General features: G+C 40.8%; 1 protein-coding gene across 1 annotated transcript in view; it reads left to right on the forward strand.

Moving 5' to 3' along the window:
• NUP93 (nucleoporin 93kDa) overlaps nt 1-17384 on the forward strand; it is a 78640-nt gene that overhangs the window by 52328 nt on the left and 8928 nt on the right. Inside the window, 13 exon segments of the mRNA XM_009320824.1 lie at nt 2347-2421; nt 4613-4702; nt 6381-6520; nt 8671-8803; nt 9792-9949; nt 11695-11860; nt 12673-12766; nt 13818-14009; nt 14252-14378; nt 14491-14563; nt 14878-14922; nt 16573-16689; nt 17334-17384. Coding sequence (XP_009319099.1) covers nt 2347-2421; nt 4613-4702; nt 6381-6520; nt 8671-8803; nt 9792-9949; nt 11695-11860; nt 12673-12766; nt 13818-14009; nt 14252-14378; nt 14491-14563; nt 14878-14922; nt 16573-16689; nt 17334-17384 — 1461 coding nt within the window.

Genomic DNA, 17384 nt, shown 5'->3' on the forward strand with positions numbered 1-17384 from the left:
TCACAAAGTTCTTATAATTTCTCAATAGAGGTCAATGCCCTTATCTTCACGTATAAATGCCTAGCTAACTCGGAACGGCTTCTTGGCCATTGCAATTGTGTCACTTTATTGGTCTTTAAATTTAAAATTGTGAAAATTTTCCTGATGAAAACTCCTGGACAAGGACAGTGGATAGCCAACGTCTTTGCAAGAACGTAAGCTCATGAGCGTAAGGGAGGTCCTACAACATAGAAGATAACCTGGGTTAAACTGATACCAAATTAAAATTATAAGCATTTGGGAATGACTTGAGACACTGTTCCGTGCATAGACTGATCGGTAACATGTCTGGCAGTTCCTGTATTTGTATTTCATTCAAAGTTGGGATACAGTTCCCAAAAAAGTGAGATTCTTTTGAAGACCCTGTCAGCATTTTGTTCTCATTCAAAACAAGAAACTGAATGATGACACCATCTGGAGAAAATCTACCCATTTCTCGGGTCTTTTCCTGCAATCCATGCAAGCCAGGTCATGGCAGGAACGTTGGTCCTGCCATGCTGCGGCCTGTCAGGTGTCAGCAAAGCTGAACTCTAAAGCTGATTAAACTGAAAGTGAAAACAATGATTTTCTTTCTTTTTTTTTTCCCATTGCATTTGGGCTTTGTCTGTTTGTACAGGCAGCAAGTCGGTCACATTTAACTGAACTCTTCTAGGAAAGACTAGAACATGTCCTTAAGCAATACTTGAAGGTGATCCTATCTACACAATAAAGTACTGACGTTCTGGGTAACTGATGTAAGAAAAAGTAAGCTATTTGACAGTATTGCTGAGGTGCAGTATAAGAGCTACTGAGGATGTGCAGCTAGCCGTAACTGACTTTGATGGTAAAAAGCTTAATTTTAAAACTCTGCAGATGTACCTGCTCTTTCTCGGAAAAAGTTATCGATTCCAGTTTAGAGGAATAGAGATGGACTTGAGTTATCTGGTAACAAACCAAGGCACAGCAAGGCCCCTTCTCAGTGTTTGCTTACAGCCGCTTTCAGTATTTTAGCTTATGTGCTTTGTATTCTCTCTCCTGTGGAAGTAAACAACTATCTTAGATCCTCGTAACTACCTACGCTAGGCACCTGAAGTAAGCTGAGCAAGGCTTGTGCGGAGAGGTGACATCTGTTACCAGGCCAACTATACCTGGGAGAGACAAATGAGCTTTTGGGTTCAAAGTCTGAAATTCAAAGGCTGTTGCTTCAGTTTCAGACCTGCAAACACGCTTGCTTTTCTGAAAGCTTGTCTGTTCCTCTTTGCTTGCTCTAACTATGTCAGTTGGCTTCATAATAAATATTACGCTTCTATACTGAGCTTCTCTTGCTTTCATCTTCGGACCATCGTGGCTGTAGCACTGCTTGTGAAGCAGCTGATATTAAAGGACTGCTTACCTCAAAGGGATCTGTCTTTAAAATGATTGCATTTAATTTTTCAAACCCAAGACTTGCAATGCTGAAATGAAGAATTAAATTTTTAGGAAGCAGGAAACATTAGAGTATTACATACTTAATTAGGAGTATTCTTTCCCCCCAAGTGGTGAACATCCATGTTCAGTAGTGGCTATACTGAAAACATACCCGTGATTTGTAGTGAAGTCTTACAAGGATAGCTTTATGCAGCATTAGAATATTATGTCAGTATTATATTTCAAGTCTTATAAAAGAGTACAAATTTTCCGTGCCATGACTCCATCCGCTGTCCCTCTACACTGAAAATATTTCAATCTTGATGTAGTATCTGTGGGTAGGAAGATAATTTCTTCGGGTCAGTACATTGCCAGGGTCCTCCTTCCTCCTACAGCTGACCAGCAATGGGGCACTTTTTGGCAGATAATTGAATGCTGCAGTCACACTTCGTGTCCGTGTCATTGCACTAGGACAAAACTGGAGCATCAGCCTTGCTAGACTGGATCCATTGAGCTGGTGCATCGAATTCTGTGTCCTTGCTGTGATGGAGATTCAGACTAGATGCTTCACAGTGAGATACTAACGTGACCATAAGCAACCTTTCAAGAAACAAAAGGAAAGAATTAAAATCATAAGATGCTATCGAGGGACGCTGATGTCCTAATTCTAGAGAGCTAATGGTTGATTTGTGCACTGAATAAGGAGGATTTCTGTCACTTTAGAAAGTTTAAGCTGTATTGGGAAGATAATAGGGTATTGCAGTGAGACTGTGCGTTTTACTCTGTAGGTAGGTCAAAACCCTGTTCTTAGTTCTGTCCGGAACATGGTTTTGCTGCTGTTCTTCAGGAGTAGATATATTGGTAAAATGCATTGCAGTAATTTTATACCTTATACCTTCTTACACGCTTCTCATTAAACAGCCTAGCTACGTTGGCGAGTTGGGCCCTCCAGGTCGCAGCTCGTTGGACAGCGTGGAGATGGCGTATGCTCGGCAGGTGAGTGGAAATGGAAAATCATAGTCAAACATTGTTTTCTACAGAGAGGGAGGTGAGGAAATTAAAGATCTGTGAGCTTAGTGTGTAAGAAGATGTGGCAGGTAAAACATGAAAACATTTGCTTGTGGTTAAAATGCAATTAGAAAATACAGAAATTGAGCCTGACTTTTTTTAGAAGCGTACTCTCTGTCTGCTACAGGATTTTTTTTTGTCAGAAGGAGATCCTGAACATCATATATGACCATAGAAGTCATTTATGCTTGTATAGTAAATTGAAACTCTTTTAACCTTACAAAAACAAAAATGTTTTTTAGAATTCATGTTGATGTGTAATAGTACGCAAATGAAGACTTTACATTCCCTTTATTCTCACATGTGGAAGATCACATTTCTGATGTGTGCGTGTAGGAAAAAACATGCTGAAGTCTTAATCCTGATGTTTGTCAAATTATATCCCATTTTAATGGCATCGCTTATGAGAAGCTTTAGCGCATCAGCTATGAATTAATGTCTGGTGGCATTAGACTTCCTCTGAAAATTTTCAGGGAAAACTGATAAACCTTTACATAATCAATTTGTTACTTCTGTTGTTTGAGACGATCTGTTTACCAGCACTATTTAAAACAAAATGAAAGAGAAGGACTTGATTTTTTTTCAAAATGGAATATGTAAAACTAAGTAGACAAAGCATTGCCTAATTTGCACACAATTACTGTGATTGTGTGCATTGGCTCAGTCTTTGCTGAGTCAGATAGCGGCGTGTGCATCTGTCTTTCTATGTCTGCATTCAGTTATGGTAGCTGTGAAGAAATGAATCGCAAAATAAGGTGCATGGTTGTGCTGACAAAGTGTACATTTGATTTAGTGGTTGTTAACGTACGTTAATTTTTTTCATCTCTACTGTAATATTCCTGTATTAAGAATCTTCCTTGTGGCATAATTATATCCATACTTTGAGGCTGACGGCATTGTTCCCTGATGTTTTGTGGATATGGAAAGCTCAATGTCTCTAGCAGTGCTAGTACCAGGGGTAGCTGCAGAGTCACAGTGTCTTCCCCGTGGGTGGGCAGGTGGGCTCTCATCAGGTTTACGGGCCGCGTGCAGACTGCTTGCCATGTGCCGTGGAAACGTGGCATTCGTGGCCAGGCTTCTGCCACCAAAACGCTTGGTGCAGCCACTGTGTGCTCCTGGCAAGCCCCCTGGAGAAACTGGCCTGGCTGAGCTGTCCTTAACATCTCCCCGCTTGAGTGCAAAAATACTTGGGTTTCAGCACTGGATACGGGGCTCCTATGGATTTCAGTGGGTAGTTACGAGTCCTGGAGATCAGGCAGTCCACGCTGTTTCACTTTATCATCCGCCATGAAATGTGTTTTAATTACTGAAATGATTAATTGTTCTTCATGTCTAGTTCAAACTGTTTCACAGAAACACGGTGAAGTCCACGTATGTGACTTCACTGATGCTAGATTCTGCTTGCAGGCCTGAGCTCCACATCTTGTTTGCATGCTGGGCATGTTGAAGTAGTAGTGCATGCAAGAAAAAAGGACTTAAAGTACAACAGCGCTGCCTTTCTAGTATTGAGAATGATTATTTTCAGAGGTAGCTGGAAGGTCTTTGGACTGAGAGTAGAATAAACAATAGTAGAAGTAGCTAAATTAAGATAAAGATTGAAATCAAAGCAGGTGTGTGCATGTGTATGTGTGTTTAAGGGCAGGTTTTGAAAGGCCAGGTTTCTGTTCTCATTTCCCTGTGTCAGATTTCCCTGAATACTGCCACAAACCAGCAAAATTCTGTTTCTTTTATGTCAGCAGGTAGGAGGCTGCCATGCAGGGGAATATCACAGCCATCCAGTTGTCAGGTCTCTTCTGAATCTTTGTTGTCCAACAGTTAGCTGCAGTTGGTCTAACAGGGCATTCAGCACAGTGCTTTGCCGTGCAGAACCCGGGAGCAGCTGGATTGCTCCCTGCCTTCAGGCAGGCCTGGGGCTTTGGTGTGTTGAGGAAGCGTGGTTGGTGCCAATGCCCACTCCTCTTGCATTGGATTAGAAGCGGCTAACGTGGGAGGGAAGCAGAAGGGACTTGCTGGAGACGCTCTGTTCTTGAAGCCTGGTTCAGATTTTGCTGCTGTGGCTGGGGAGGGGGAAGGGGAGTAATATCTATTGCTAAACTTGCTTACTTTCAATGTGTTTCAGATTTATATTTATAATGAGAAGATAGTGAATGGACATCTGCAGCCTAACCTGGTGGACCTCTGCGCTGCTGTTGCAGAACTGGATGATAAGGTACTGCCAGTGAGTTAACATAAGGAAATGTATTTAATCTGTTTTCAGCTGTGATTAACAGCCTGCTTACATTGGTGGAAAAATACTGATATTGCCAAAAAAAAATGCACGTCTCCACAGAAAACACAGAGCCAGTACTGGAATCTTCTCTAGTACGGCAGGGCCCACCTGTGATGAACTTGGTCATGGTGAAAATTTTTTAACACAGTGAGGAAGAAAAGAACCTGCTTTCACTGCAGTGTCCCATCATGAGTGATGAGCTGTCAAGGAAAAAACTTGCTTTTCATTTTGAATGGGTTCTGTTGTGTTTGGTTTTCAAAATGTGGCCTCCTAACGTCCTTTGAATGTATTTAAGCTGTAGGTGAAGGGTCTTCAATCAGACCCTGCTAGAGCTGAAGTAGGCTCCCATAGCAAAGCGTAAAGCCCCTAGGATTGACTTTAAACCAATGATCTGCCTGCTTTTATTTTTTCCCCACTCCTTTAATTGTGTTGCCTTGATCCACCCCAAAAAAACAAATGCGCAAACCTGGCCACCTTTGAGAAATGCTTGGAGGAGAATACTGCAGGAGGGTCAAGTCATGAAAAAACTTTGCAAATGGGGAGAGCAAAAAGCTGTTCAGAAGCTGAGAGGCAAATGCTTCAGTCACATCTGAATTACAGACGTGCATCTTTGCTTTGAACAGCTCTGTTCACTTTGCTAGGGACAACACGGTGAGTTTCAATGCTCTTGCTGCTTATTGACTTTAAACCAATGATCTGCCTGCTTTTATTTTTTTTTTCCCCCTACTCCTTTAATTGTGTGGCCTTGATCCACCCCAAAAAAAACCAAATGCGCAAACCTGGCCACCTTTGAGAAATGCTTGGAGGAGAATACTGCAGGAGGGTCAAGTCATGAAAAAACTTTGCAAATGGGGAGAGCAAAAAGCTGTTCAGAAGCTGAGAGGCAAATGCTTCAGTCACATCTGAATTACAGACGTGCATCTTTGCTTTGAACAGCTCTGTTCACTTTGCTAGGGACAACACGGTGAGTTTCAATGCTCTTGCTGCTTTGAAGCACTGAGATCAAACACCTGCCCTTGCTGGAGCCAACAGTGCTGTTACTTCTCAGTATTTTGCTGTTTCAGCAGGGATACTCTGGTCCTGTAGATACTGATACGATCTCGTCCTTATGGATGAGCAGACCTGGATGGCTTTCAACATTTTTTTTTCAGACCTGAGTCTTTGTCCAAGTGATCAGTGTCCTTTAGACATTTCTCATTGCAGCTGATTACACAGCTTTCCAATGGCAGCCAGAGCAATTTCTTATATGGAAAGCTGCTGATGATGTGGTATTTATTGAGTGGGATGTACAAGCTGGAAATGGGGAAGGAGGCTGAGCACCGAGTACCCAGCCTAGTTTTGGAAATCATTGTCGATCCTGGGTGACAATTGCAGGTACAGTATTTATAGCCATCTTCTTGTGCAAGAATTAGGTAGAGAAGCCTGGGAAATCTGAATTCTGCACGACAGAAGCGGCTTACCTTCATGACTGCATCTAGTATCTCCATTACAGATCTAAACTGACATTACTGTTGTGTTTTTATGCTTTTCTTAAGCATCAAAACACCATGTAGCTCAAAACAGTGTTGCTTGTTCATCTCTGTACTAATCACTGTTGCATGGAATGGCCTGTTTATAGAACATCTCTGAGATGTGGGCCATGGTGAAACAAATGACCGATGTTACCCTGGTTCCTGCTAGCGATGCCTTGAAAGTCCGGACCAACATGGAGGTGCGTATGGAGTTCGTGAGGCAGGCTCTGCACTACCTAGAACAAAGGTAAGGTGAATGCTCTGGGTAGCACGCTTTAATAGAGTTCCCTAATAATAAGCCAGAATGACTTTGTAATGCACACAAACATATTAACAAGTCAGCTACCTCTTGCTGCTCGCAGAAGTGTCTGTTGCCTGTCTTCTGTTCTGCAGGGCTTAGAGCAGCCACTTGAGTATAAAACTGTTTTAGTTAAAAACTGTTCTAGTTAAAAAGGCCTTGGATCCATGGGGAGGTTGTTTAGAAGACGCAGAGACCTTTTATTCTTTCTTCTGTTGCCCTTAAATATTCTATATCTGTCATAGTGGTAAGTGAAGGGTTTTTCACTTGTGGAAAGAGATCTATTTCCCCTCTGCAACAAAACTCCCCTTTTCTATACTCCCTTTCTGATTGCTGATCACTGTCAGGAGCTAGTGCTGGGAGGAAGTGAGGACAGCAGTGGGGACAAATCTGGTGCAATGAGTCGGGTTCTGATCATGCCATTTCTACACTGAAAGGTTTTTGTGAAATTTTGAAGAGGCTGATGCTGAGACATCCAGCAATGATTTTCAGACTCTGGAAAGTGGCTTACAGTCTGCATCAGCAAGTATCACGGGGGCCTAAGCTCCTTGACCAAGAAAATGCTTGGAGAATTGCAGGCTATGGAGCAGACAGAATGGTTGTAGAGAGAAAGCCCAAAGCTGAATCCCTGGATGGCCGTATTACCTATTCACTGCACATGTGGATATTGCAGTGTCTCTTATCTAGTAGCCGCCGATGTAATGCCAGCAGGCTAGTTCAGCAGTGGAAAGCAAACAATAGCTGCAGCGTAGTGCGTGGGCATTTGTTACGGATACAGATCTGCCATCTGAGCACAGAAAGTGCCGCGCTCTGATACAGCACACTGGGAAGAGATGTTTTCGCCTCCTGGCACAGCCTCTTCGTGGCCACACCTCATCAGCACTTGTTGTCACCCGGGGGGGTGGCGGCGTGCCTGCCTGTGTGCAGATGAACTGGCGCATCGGAAGGATCTTCTGTTTCCAGCGCTTCGGTCTCAGCAGTGTGCGATGAGCCAGTGACTCTTAACCTGATTTGCCAAATGTCCAACTTGCTAGATTTTCACAGTGCCATTAACTGCTAACTGAAGTTAGGAATTAGTTACATGTAGTTCCCCCCCAACCCTCCCAATTGTGGAAATTGGGTCCTTTGGGCTTGATTTAAAAAAAAAAAAAAGGAGAGGGAAAAAAAACCAAAAAAAAACCAAAAAGCAAAAACCGAACCCTGTGCCTAGCAGGAATTGGCTAATTCTGAGGTGTTTCCATGCCTCACCAGCCCCTCACATGTACAAGGAGGAGATGTAGTGCTGCTCACAGCTGTTCTTGCATTAGTTGCTTTGGAGCAACTGTGATCTTAAGCCCTGAGGAGCATGTGCTTAACTCAGCCATAATGTCAAGATACACTGATACTTGCTTATGTTTAGCATAGCCTTTCCATTTTATAGTCTGATGGTGCATGAAGCTGTCGTGTGCTGTAGAGAAAAGAAGAACTTAATGTAATTTATTGTTGCTGCTTATATAGGTATTCCTTCAGTGTACAGACTTTCGAGACTTCTTGCTTCTAAACATGAATATTTGTTAAGTTGACCTGCCTTGATTAAAGGCTTTGGGTTATTTTAGAAGGTGTTCTCAAAGCTGCCTTTACCAGTTGTTTTTCTCTAAATTCCCTCTAAACTTTTGTCTGTGATTTCCTTCTGATAAGTCCATGGCCCTCGAGTTTGTATTTGTCCATAGGGCAGGGGGGAGAGACAAATGTATCTGTGGTGTTTAACTGTTCTTTTGTGACAGGATTGAGAGTTAAAGCATTAGGATGGAAGGGCTTTTTGCCAGTTACATAATTAACGTTAGTAGTAAGAGAACCTAATGAGAGGAACCTTATAACAGAGTTGAACCTGGAGCAGTACACCACAGACTCCAAACGTGGTTTCTGTTGAGACTGCTGAATACAAAGATCTTCCTAAATCAACAGAAGTCTTTGCCTCATTTTGTTGTAATGATAATGTTTGAACATCAAGGTCACTTGCTTTAAATCGATAATTTGGTTGGATCTGAAAGGCAGTGGATGTTTTTGTAGCAAGTATATTTCAGTCTGTTCACATTTGTTTTGTTTGTGGTGTTTTTCAGTTACAAAAATTACACCTTAGTGACAGTCTTTGGAAACTTGCACCAGGCTCAGCTGGGTGGAGTCCCAGGGACCTACCAACTAGTCCGCAGCTTCTTGAACATCAAACTCCCTGCGCCTGTCCCTGGTCTCCAGGTATGTCCATCACTTTCAGCGACTGAGCTAAAATAATAACACAAATTTGTTTGCTCCAGCACAGCCAGGAAACTAGTGCAGCCTCCGGTGGCTTTTCTATTGTTTAAACTGCTTTTAGGGCAGCAGGCTCTTACTCCTTTTCTAGAATTTTTCATTAGGGAAATGGAAAATAGACAAAATCGCTTTGAGTTCAGAGCTAGTCCCAAAGCATGGTAGTGCTCAGTAGTTTGAGTTCTAAATTCTAGAAGTTACGGTCTCTTCCGGTGGTCTTTTTTGAGATCAACAAGCAAGCATTAGAATACGTTATGATGTTTCAAAAAAGCAGTAACTTAATCGCCCTGTTTTGCTTTTTCTTTTTTTTGCACTTATTGTAAGATGGTGACACCAATTGTTGATGGCTAAATATGTAATGAATTAATCTGAATTGTAGCCCAAGCCTTTTATTTAGGAATCTGAATAAAATCCTGTTCACCTGCACATAGTAGAAAGTGCATAGCTGTGCACCTACAAAATTAACAGATAAACAGGCGGGCTGGGTTGAAAATTTGAAGTTAAAAGTTAAATGAAATTATAATAAATTATAGCCTTGGAGAACACATAGCTGAGTCTAGCTGTCCTTTTCTCACTTGCTGAGATCCATGATTAGTTTCTTTCCTTTTCAGTACAAATGTTTTTAGTACCTCAGTGGTCTAATCCAAATCCACCTCCTGGGTGGGAGGATATCTGTATGCTAGTTCTGGGATTGTCAGAACCTCACTCAGAACTGAAATCTGGGCAAGCGGAAGAGAGTCCCATCCTTTGCTGCTAGGATGTGCACAGCTTTCACAGGACTTAAACCTCATAACCTCTGGCTTCTGTAACACAAACAAAATTTTTTACCAAAACCAGTGTGTGGGTATAAGGGCAGAAATAATGAATGAGGCAAATGATAAAGAAAATTAATTCAAATATGCTGCTTAAAAAAAAAATATTCTTTCTTTATTTTCAGGATGGTGAGGTGGAAGGCCATCCTGTCTGGGCACTGATTTACTACTGCATGCGCTGTGGAGATCTGACTGCAGCCATGCATGTGGTGAAACGGGCACAGCACCAGCTGGGAGAGTTTAAAACCTGGTTCCAGGAGTACATGCACAGTAAAGATAAAAGGTAATTGGGAACTAGGAAAGATCTTTGTGAGGGGTGGGAGCTGCTGTGGAGTAGTGAAATGATCAGTGGCTTGGTAGAAATATAAGCTCAGGTCTCTTCTGGTGGTGATGGCTGCCTGGTGTTTAAATTACCTACCTAAATTACATGTAAGAAGTTTGCATATTTTAATTTGTGGCTTTGAAGTCTAGAAATCTCCATAGAGAAATAGCTTTTTGAAAATACGCAAAAATTTACATTTCAAAAATAATAGTTGTGTAGCTTTGTTTTTTTACCATAGGATCTGCCCTGTGTAACGGTAGGATACTACATACAATAGATTAGATTTAGTCTGCTGTCACAAATCCTGTGTCTTTTTATTTCCCCCGTCACTTGTTTTAGTTGAATTTCCTTTGGGGAATGCTTTTTACTACACCTGTTTTCATAAGAATGCCACACAATAAAAGCAAGTAGTGTTTGTTAGAAGTCTTTGGAGGCATTCACTCTCACATCTTTCTTGTGCTTGTTCTCCTTTTCCAGTTTTTGCTATCCATCACTTGACAGAGGCCGCTGGCCAAACTACTGATTATGTGGTTGCAAGCAGTCGAGTTAGTGCATCTTGAGGCATGCTTTGAACTCTGCTGTGGTGTTTTAGGTTATATTGTTTACCTTTCCACTTGCAATGAATTTCAAACAAGCGCACGGTCAGCTATTGCATTAGAGCTGTGCTCCCTTCGGGGGAATGGCACTGTGCTAAGATACTGGCTGAAATTGGGGGGAAACCGGAGGGCCCAGGTAGCTGCCAGGAGGTGAACGTGTAATGTCCCACCTCAGCTTATGACAACTTCATTCATGTGTGGGGAGCCCTCATCCTGCAATGTGTTGAATGTATTGGGGCTCTTCAGGTATGAAAATGTGAGAAAGAACATATCAGTTTGCATGTCTTAAAATCAAACCGAGGGGAAAAAAAAATCAAAGTGCCATTTACCGAGTAGTGTACGCCATGTTATTCTTCTATAAATTAACCTGATTTATAGAGAATATCTAGGAGTGCTCATTATAATAAGATTGTTCCAGAAACCTTAGTTTCTGTCATAGGGGTACTGTCATTGTCTTCATTACAAACACTTTAATGAGATACAGTATAATTGATTTATTTTGTTTTTATTACAGCTATGAAAAGGTACTCTGCCTACAGATTTGACAAACAATATCTTAGTCTAGGAGAACACTTTATTGATTCAATTCTGTAAAATTCTCTACAAGAGGGTACAAGAAATATAATGTTCTTTGTCATTCTGACAGTATTTAATGATAAAGATGAAAGTTTCTCTCCTAAAAGACTTCATGGTACAAAGACCTGCTCACTTGTTAGTTTACTAACCCAAAGAGTTCCAAAGACTTTGTGAGCTCTCTTTTTCTGAAATGATGAAATAGTAGACTCAGACAAAAATAGCTCATCTACCACAATAGTAATGCACCCCTAAAGAGGCTGTCATCTGATTCCACCCCTCCCCTCCCTCCCCCTGCCCCCGCAGTGGGTATTTGAAGGTGAGCCTCCATATAACTTCAATTATACGTTTAAATTCATGTGTGCAAAATTTTTACTTATAGATGTAAATAGAAAGTGCAAGACACATCGGCCAGTGCTTACTGTCATTACGCCTTTGCTGTGAATATGCACCTATTTACATTGATTTGTATCCAGGTTTCCTCATACAGGGAAAGATGGGTTTCATATCTTTTCCTTCAATCATTTTTTTCCTTAGACTATCTCCTGCCACAGAAAATAAACTGCGTCTTCATTACAGACGAGCTCTGAGAAATAATACTGACCCATACAAAAGGGCTGTTTATTGTATTATTGGCCGTTGTGACATTACAGATAACCAGAGTGAAGTTGCTGATAAAACAGAAGATTATCTTTGGCTAAAAGTAAGTGTGGTGCTGGGCTTGTGTTTTTGTTTTTTCTTTTTTTTTTTTTTTTAAGAACAGGTCTAAATGGTATTGCATTTCTGCACCGCTCTGCTAACCTCCCTACTTCTAGGTCTGGTGTTTTGCATCAATGTAATGCGTGTGACTTGACCTTGCAGATAGCGAAGGGCTGGGAACCCGAGTCCCAGGGCTGCTCTGTTACCCACTGTACTATCAGGTGTTAATCTGGGGACACTTGTCTCTGGAAGTGTCATGTTCTTCATTTGACACTGATCTTTGTCAGCTGTTTTTACAAGTAGCATTAGCTTGCTACAGTGAGGATCCTTTTGATTTTCCTTTCTGGATGGATTATGGCTCAAATGTTGGTGTCAATTGGCAGAAGATGACACTGTCTATGTCTCTATAGTCCAGAGTCTTTATAGTTTTGGTGGGGGCATGAGAGATACTGGTCAGAACTCATTTCTCTGCTTTATCAGAAAGAGGGAGTAGAATGATGTACTTGTTAAGGCTGGATAAAAAAATATTGCTTTTAATTATTGCCTAGTGAGTATTCAGAGTCCCAGCATCGGAGTTTGGCATGGACAGATACAAAAGGACCCCTGGGTTATATCTGCTGGATTTCTGCTGTTGCTGCGTTAGAGATCTTTGTTTCCCAGCAACAGTTGGACCTGATGTTGTGACTAGAAGTAGGTTCTAGTCAGTTGGTCAAATCTTAGGAGAGGCTTCAGATGGAACGGATATCTTCTGAGTGCATCCCTTGTGCAAGGTCAAGCTGAAATATCTGTGCTTCTTTTCTTGGATGTGTTTTTTAGCTGAACCAAGTGTGTTTTGATGACAATAGTGCAAGTCCTCCACAAGACCGACTAACATTATCACAGTTCCAGAAGCAGCTGCTAGAAGACTATGGTAAGAAACCACAAAGAGATGTCTTACTTGGGGCTCTGCTTTTCTGCTTAGGGCACTTTCCAATTGTTTGTACACAAACCCCATGTAACACTATAGCTCTCCACTAGTGATGGGCGTCTTTAGGGTGTTCATGGACAGCCCGCTTCCCTGGAGTAATGGCACACTTCAATAAGACACGATGAATGCATCCTGTGTGTTCCCAGCAATCCAGAGAGTGAATATGAACAACACTGATGCTATTTGTACTTTATCCATACTAAATTGTGGATTGCTTTCTCTCACCATAAATATGCTAAGGTCTTTTAGCAAAACTTCCAACTTCCAGAATACAGAACAATAAAAGCAATCATTATCTAATGTAGGCATGTATTTCCAAGGCTTTTCTCCGTCGTTCATTGTTTCCCTTAAATTACTATTTCAAGTAATTTTGTGGGGACCCAAATGACATTTCCTTCCACTTCAGAAAGTTTTAGGAACGTCCACAGCCCAAGAGAGTACCTTTTCCCAAAATCATCTTCCAGTCAATCAAAATTAGGTCACTTGGACTATCCAAAACATACAGAATTTGATTCTCCACAGCCTTCTAGTTTGTAGCATCACCCACACCCAGACAAAAATGTGTGGAAAAGAAACACAGTAAGCTACCATTGGTGTCACTGAGTAGGAAAATCCAGGTTTTTAACATTATTTGTACCATTGGGCATAAGTGTAAATGAAGACAAAAAGTTGTGGTCTTCAGAGAATCTGTTGCAGTCTATCAGAGTTGATGGTTCGTTGTCTGAAAAGAACAAAGGATCTTTTTTGAGTAACTGTTTATTCTCTTTCACTTCCTGAATATGTCTTCATGCTGTGGTCTTTCGTGATATATTTGCAGCGGATCAGTTATAGATAAGCCACTGATGTGTGATTAGGTATTCAGTTTTGTCTAGTGTGTTTATTTCTGTTGGCACTGAATAAGCAATAGTGATACACTGTGACGGAAAGCATCCACTGTCAGTGATCTCTGATTGCAAAATCATTTTCACTTACGCTCTGTGTTGGTTTTTTTCAGGTGAATCACATTTTGCAGTGAACCAGCAGCCTTTCCTCTACTTCCAAGTATTGTTCTTGACAGCACAGTTTGAAGCTGCAATTGCTTTTCTCTTCCGGACAGAGCGCTTGCGTTGTCATGCTGTTCATGTTGCGTTGGTCCTGTTTGAGTTAAAATTGCTCCTGAAATCTTCTGGGCAGAGTGCGCAGCTGTGTAAGTCCTGCACGCTTACTCTACAATAAAGGAATATTTTCTGAGCCCTTAGAGAACCCTGTAGACGCTGCAGGTCTATGTAATTCATCAAACAAGCAGCATTTATCAGAACAGTCTCCTAAAAGTTAATTGTTTTAGTGGCATTCGAACTCTGGATCATGGCTCTGACTAATTTGAGATGAAGATCAGAGCAACGTCTCCTGGCACTAGATTCTCTGATAGTGTTGTTTCTGACATTGCAGTAAGCCATGAAGCTGGTGACCCTCCTGGCGTCAGGCGTCTAAATTTTGTGCGGCTTTTGATGCTTTACACCCGTAAGTTTGAATCGACAGATCCAAGGGAAGCTCTGCAGTATTTTTACTTTCTCAGGTAGGAGCTAATCTATGTCTCTAGATTTTCTCCTAGTTATTACTGCTTAATTATTCTTATCTGTGAAGTTCTCAGAAACAGGAGTACCTTCCTCCTTCCCTTTCTTTTGTAGGAATGAGAAGGACAGCCAAGGAGAGAATATGTTCTTGCGTTGCGTTAGTGAACTAGTAATTGAAAGCAGAGAGGTACGTTTGCCTTCCTCAAACTGAAATTCATTTTTTCATTGAAATCTTCATTAGGCAGGACAGTCTTAAACAGTAGTTTACTCTTTCTGCCTGACGCAGACCTAAATAACGGGAAATCTTGCAATGACCCTATGTTTAAGATATTTAATCGTGTCTTTTTTCCTGTTATTTATATACAAATAATTTTGACATTGATCACTCTTTCATTCATCCATGACTGCATCTTTGTACATAGTAAATATGTTGTGAAATATGTGCAATTCATCTCTCTTTTTGTTTCCTTTTTTTCTTACTTTACATCTGTGTGGATATAGTTTGATATGATTCTTGGAAAGCTGGAAAATGATGGTAGTAGGAAGGTGAGTTGACAATTTATGTTTATATTTTATGTAAAAAGTACAAACTGTGTGTGATTTCCAAAGTAGTCATGGGACTATCTTGCTTTTCTTTATTTTTCACTAGCTAAATTATTACTGTGTTTGAATACATACAGGTTCTCCAAGTATGAGATCCTTTTACAGAATAATCTATGACCTGCCCTAACAGAAGGCAGGTCAGGAACCGCAGGGCAAACTATGTCGCTGTAGACAGCCGATGTAACTAAGGAAACAAATGGCATCAGGTAACTTCAGTGAGATCAGAATTTCGTCTTTACAGAAGGAAGTGGAATTCAGTACACATTAGTAAAAAGCAATTAGTAAAAATGGCTTGTTTGCAAGTGGGTGTGAGATTGTTTCGTTAACTGAGGTGTGCGTGTGAAAACTACCTATATGACATTATCCTTGTTCACCTCAGAGGAGAAATGTATTGCAGCCCATTAAAAATTCTTGTAATTAAGGGAGCAAGGGCTAACAGACCACAGGCATAGCCACAACTGATCTGTCCTCTCCATATAGATGAGGTTAAGTATTGGATCAAAGGTCAGCCATTTTTAGTTGTGATGGAATCTTACATTTTACTTTTAGATTTACTTTTACAGCAGAAGTAAGCTTACACAGTCAGAAGATAAAGGAAACCTTGAGGTTTCACCTGAAAAGAGGAGAGCACATGCAAATCATTAAAATTTTAGATAATCAATGAAGCTTTTCTGTTCACTGCGGCAACTTTGGAAGCTTTCTGTGTAAAGCAGACTCCAGAATCATTTAAATCTTAATTTTAAGATTAGGGCTCATGCTGCAATCATTGCTACTGTCAAAAAGAAAAAAAGAAAAAAAAAGGTTACTTCCAGCAGGATTTTCTCTTAGATGTTTTTGTTCTGTCAATTTAAAAGCAGTGAGATTGCACACACGAGAGCAAGATAACTTGGTAATCTTTACAAATATTTTTTTCACTTTACGGTTCTTTGTAAGATAGTTTTTAGATTATACCATTAGTGCTGAATCCTGTTTTCTTGACTTTGCTCAATTCCTTTTAAATGTAACTATTCTTGCGTTTCTTTGGTATGAAAACAGCAATCTTAGTTTTAAAATAAAATCTTCTGGATGATACAGTCTTATTTTTACATCCTCAACTACAGTAAAATCCTGTCCAGATATCCTTGACTCTTTCCTCTCTTTTACTCTACTTGTGTTTATTGTTTCTTTTAAAATTCTTGTCACCCTTTCACTTATCCATGTAAGATTTCACTTGCCACCTGTCATGCTGATATAGACAAACAGCATCCCTGGAGACCCTGGCACGTTACATGCTGAAGTCTTCTGTGTTTTCTTCTCCTTTGTAATGTGTCATCAGCAATTAAAATAATTTAGAATTTGACCTGTTATCTGGGTCATTTTGAATGAATTAGAAACCGCAGATGTCTCAGTGCTGACTCCGTTTCGGAGAAAGTCTCTCTCACAAGAGCTCTTTCTATTTTTAATGTGTCCCTTTTGCGCGTTCCCATGGAAATGTACAGGCCATTCTAATCATAATCCAACATGTAAAATATTCAACGCCTTGACAGAATATTCAGCAGCCTTTAAGCATTCTGATTTCTCCTCTCTCTTTTCGTTTTTGTCTCGCCTCTTTAGCCTGGAGTGATAGACAAGTTTACAAGTGACACAAAACCCATTATTAACAAAGTGGCTTCTGCAGCAGAAAATAAAGGATTGTTTGAAGAAGCTGCAAAACTCTATGACCTTGCAAAGGTAAATATCTTCTGTGTGCTGCCTTAAATATGTACCTGGTTCACCATTTTTTCCCCAAACATTCTCCCTGTGATTAGGAGGTTAAATTTCATCTCGGAGATTGAATTGCCCTTATTCAAGCAGATTATTTCTGCTGCTGTTAAAGCAGAGCCATTGGCTGCATGGAGAGGGGTTTCGGTGAGCAAACCCAGATGGATTGTGCTGCAGCCCATTCTGATTTAAGACATCCTGGTTCTTGATCAATGTGGTCTTTTGAAGAGATTGCCCTATGCATGATTTTATTCTGGCTGGTGAAGTTATTTACCTGGAGCGTGCTCTTTCAATTTCATAGATGTTGAATTGAAGTCTAAAATAGTTGGGCTTTGTAGTGAGGACTCTTGTTTCCTTTTGAAATATATTTGAAATAAAAGTGGATACAACCATAGCCACTATTTTAGAGGAAAAATAGGGGAAAATACTTTTTCACATGAGCCAGCAGCATTATGTTGCTCGTAGTTAATATGATCATGACTCTTTATGGGAGGGAGGCATCTCTGAGCTTGCACTAGGCACCGCTGCATGAGACCTTTCTGCTTTTTCAAGGAGATTAAAACACTACGTCTCACCGTGCTCCTTTTCTTTGTGTGTAACTTTAATACCAACAGAACCCTGACAAAGTTTTAGAACTGATGAACAAGCTCCTCAGTCCCGTCGTT

Source organism: Pygoscelis adeliae, unplaced genomic scaffold (assembly GCF_000699105.1).
Source record: "Pygoscelis adeliae isolate BGI_AS28 unplaced genomic scaffold, ASM69910v1 Scaffold63, whole genome shotgun sequence".
Taxonomy (NCBI): domain Eukaryota; kingdom Metazoa; phylum Chordata; class Aves; order Sphenisciformes; family Spheniscidae; genus Pygoscelis; species Pygoscelis adeliae.